Source organism: Gymnodraco acuticeps, unplaced genomic scaffold, assembly GCF_902827175.1.
Source record: "Gymnodraco acuticeps unplaced genomic scaffold, fGymAcu1.1, whole genome shotgun sequence".
NCBI lineage: Eukaryota > Metazoa > Chordata > Actinopteri > Perciformes > Bathydraconidae > Gymnodraco > Gymnodraco acuticeps.
In genome coordinates this window covers 6,740,519-6,744,123 of record NW_022992351.1, presented here as the reverse complement: position 1 = coordinate 6,744,123, position 3,605 = coordinate 6,740,519, and the positions used below count along the sequence as shown (strand labels likewise).

Sequence of the window (3,605 nt, the reverse complement as noted above, 5' to 3'; positions counted from 1 at the left end):
AAAGTCTACATAATCTTAAGAAAAAGCCTCTGTTTATGAATGGGGAATATTGTATATCTGAAATGACCTCTTGTTTTAGCTCATTTCAAGGCTTGGGTTATTGACATAGCAATGCACACTAAAAAGCAAATAATGAGTTGAAGGCCACATCAGTTTTCTATCTTTGGAGACACATGCTATATATGCTGCTACTGGCTGATTGTTTTGGTATAATTCTGAATGAGTCTTTGGAAGTACTCATGTGTGTTTCTGTCAGATTGAAAAATGATGATGTAGCATTTTGGGATGAAGTACCACAAGAGAAAGGAGTAGAGACTGGACAGTATGGCCAGAGCGTTCAGTATTGGGATGTACTTTCCATGGTAAAGCACATATGTAGTAGCAAAGATGATCCAGGTGAGGATCAGCAGGAGCAGACAGAAGGTTATTGCTTTGGCCTCGTTGTAATTTTCCCATGTAGGAGAAAATAAAGCAAAGGAAGCACAAAGACAAGAGGAAAAGCACAGGACCAGAGGTGGCTAAAGTTTGAGGTCAAGGTCACAACCAAGTATGATTTTGTCTGGGTACCAAACTGTTTCCTTGAAGGTGTCAGGAGGGCAACACGTAGAGCCAATAAGAAGTAAGAGTGCCTGAATACCAAATGCCACAGTGATGACCAGCCATTGTCCATGATACTTGATCCACCAACTGTGGAGTTTGGGGAACTTGGCGGCTTGGCTAGAACAAGAGAAATGGTAAAAACCTCAGGATACAGAAGGAAGTTGTTGGTTCACCAAAGTAAAAGAACACACTTATACTACACAGACTGAGGCAGACTAAAATGAGGAAGCACATTGGTCCCCCAGCAGATCTGACAACAGGTGTGTTGTAGTTGATGGCAAAGAGAACAGATACAGCGAGTGTGAAGCCCACCAAGGCCCAGGCCCCCACCATGATCAGTATAGCCCCGGTGTCTGTGAACGGGATGTACTCCACCGACCGCAGGTTGCATGATGTACTTCCTGCTGCAGACCATTCTGTCTCCTTACAGTCGATGCACCTGTAGGCATCCTCTGTTTTCACATGAAGCAAATTGTTAATAAAGGTATGCTGAAAAAAATGTTAAAAAGTCAGACAGCAGATGAAGTAGTGTTGCAATTCTTATCTTTCATATTTATTTTAAAAGTAGTTCCAGTTTAATTATGTTCTACATTTACCTAGATTGCAATGTATTGCATAATGAATCAACACTTGTTCCCAATGCTGCTAAATAAAAACAAAAACATTGTGAACCATTTTCCAAAATGTTTATTTCATAGCAGTCGTTCACTCAATATGTTATGCATTAATTGGCATATTCAGTCGTCACAGTGGAAATGGAAGCCAATATTTTACTTTGAAGCTTGAATAACAGTACTGCTTTAATTAATGATCTTCATTATAATTTACCTGTGATGTTCACATAAGTTCCATTTGGACAGATTTCACAATCGAAGCAGCATTTTTTGTCATTTCCATCTTGCTATTTTGCAAATCCAACAGGACATTCTAAAGAACACACGGAAGTAGGCACCTACAGAAGTATATTTAGCAACAAATAAAATGTTAGTTGAGCAGAAAAAATACTGAAGGTAAGCAATAAAGAGTAAAGTCGTTTTGTTGTTGTATTCATAAACAGGTTTTGTTCAATTGAACCACCATATTAGACACTGTATATGTAGACTTCACTGCAACGCAATGTGGTTTTATTCAGATTAATAAAAAACAACTTACCTCCACATTTGCATACCACTGAATGTTGCTATTGTTGATGAAGAAATGGACTGATGGGTAAAATGTAAAAAAGCCAATCTCCTCTGCATCACCACTGTGGTTCCAGAAAACGACAGAATATGATCCGTAGTTAGGGTCACCATTCTCATCAAACCGAATGCTCTCATTTAAAAGTGTAAAGTTGGACTTCTTCAGCTCTGCTAGAACCTGATGTGGGTACAAAATGTTCAGATGACCATTACTTCTCTTTGTGGTGTTATTTAAATCGTATTTTATCAACATATGAAACATCTGAAAGGCTAATCTTTAAGTTAAAGCAAGTAAAAAAATACTTTATCAACATTTTCAAATGTTGTATTTGTATACTTACCATGTGTGGGAAGACTGTAATATTGTCATTACATCTGCCAGATTCACATTGCAAGGCATTGTGTAAGGCATGAGCGATGGCATACACAGCAGTGTAAACAGGAAAATTAAAAGATGGGTCTGCAGCAACGACGTCTTCTGTGCTCAGGCTGCTGCGGTTGAAAAACTGATTACAATATATATTTTGTGATGCATTTTCACAATAAGTTTGTCTTCTTGAAGAATAGATAAAATCATTGACACCAGGTACGTTCACTGCTTGTTCTGAAATCCCAATTACAGTTCCAACATTTCTGATTCCTTTTATCTTTGGGAGATTCTTGTTTAAGGACCATTCCTCATCTGCGATCCACACTTTGTTGGTGAAATTCAGTTGTATTGCCGACTTAATGAGAGCTTCAGCAGTCATTTTTAGAGCAAAAACAATAATGATGTTTATCTTCTGTGCCTCTATCTGTTTAAATGTTTGGGAGTGGTCTGTATATTGATTCAGACCTTTGTTGTATGCTAGGCAGATTTCAGTATCCTTAATCTTCTTCATGAATAACGCCAGGCCATCATTGCCATAATCATCATCACTGTTTAGAAAAGCAACCCAGCGCCAGTTGAAGTGCTTTAGAATGTTCACAATCCCTTCTATGGCGATTTTGTTGGAATGCACTGTTCGTAGAAAAGACGGAAAAACTGCTTTTTTTGAAAAGACAGAAACAGTAGCTGCATAACTGACCTGAAAAACATTTGAAGTGACATATTAACATTAAATCCTATTTCACAATTATAAGATACATTGAAATGTATCCCCGAGGACCTGGGTGCTTCTATAAGGACCGACCACTCCCAGTATTCTGGAAAGATTGTTATGTGGTTCATCCCATGGTTGGACCAAGTTATTGACTGAGAGGAGTTTCACAACATCTGGAAAACTCTGTGTAGAGGAGCAGTGATCAAATATCTCATAGCCGAGAGATACGTTTGGTAGAAGGTTGGTAGAGTTATTGATTTCATCTACAGCGAATCTCATCACCTGAAACCTCCGATAACTTGGGAGTAGGAAGGGATGACTGTGAACAAGTACAACAAGAAATTAGCTTCAGAACCTCCTATTTGCAACATTTGTGGCTCCATGCTTCAAACATAACATTGTCATTCTTAGATCCCCTTTAAAGATATTAATAGGTTTAATGTAACATGGACTAAGGTGGGAAATAACATCATACTGGAACTATATATAATATCGCAATTACCTGGATTGGATTAATGTTTTAGCTACTAGCTTTATATTGAACTAAAGTTTAACGTTATATTCTTTAATGTATATTATTAAAATGTGGTTCACCAGGCATCTTTATTAGTTTTAAATTCAGAAGAAGACAGCTTAAATGTATATTAAGACCAGTGTTGGGCAAGTTACTTCCAAAATGTAATATATTACATATTACTTACTGTCTTTTGAAAGTAATAAGTTACATTACAATATTATGAGA

At 37.4% G+C, this 3,605-nt stretch overlaps 1 protein-coding gene across 1 annotated transcript; it reads right to left on the bottom strand.

Moving 5' to 3' along the window:
- Positions 1-188: 188 nt before the first annotated feature.
- On the bottom strand, positions 189-3,142 carry LOC117542078 (taste receptor type 1 member 1-like). Its single transcript, XM_034209559.1, has 5 exons — positions 2,954-3,142; positions 2,123-2,848; positions 1,845-1,998; positions 743-1,052; positions 189-315 (listed from the first exon to the last, which is right to left on the bottom strand). Exons 1-5 carry the CDS (start codon positions 3,140-3,142, stop codon positions 189-191), a joined length of 1,506 nt encoding a protein of 501 aa, XP_034065450.1.
- Between the last annotated feature and the right edge of the window lie 463 nt (positions 3,143-3,605).

What these genes read in the sequence shown, in the direction of transcription:
- LOC117542078 (XM_034209559.1), bottom strand. Translation starts at nt 3,142, where the DNA reads ATGAGATTCGCTGTAGATGAAATCAATAACTCTACCAACCTTCTACCA. An exon ending in TTTCCAGAATACTGGGAGTG is followed by an intron (nt 2,849 to 2,953) that starts GTCGGTCCTTAT and finishes AATGTTTTTCAG; the next exon opens with GTCAGTTATGCAGCTACTGT. An exon ending in CGTTTTCTGGAACCACAGTG is followed by an intron (nt 1,053 to 1,844) that starts GTGATGCAGAGG and finishes ATGTGAAAACAG; the next exon opens with AGGATGCCTACAGGTGCATC.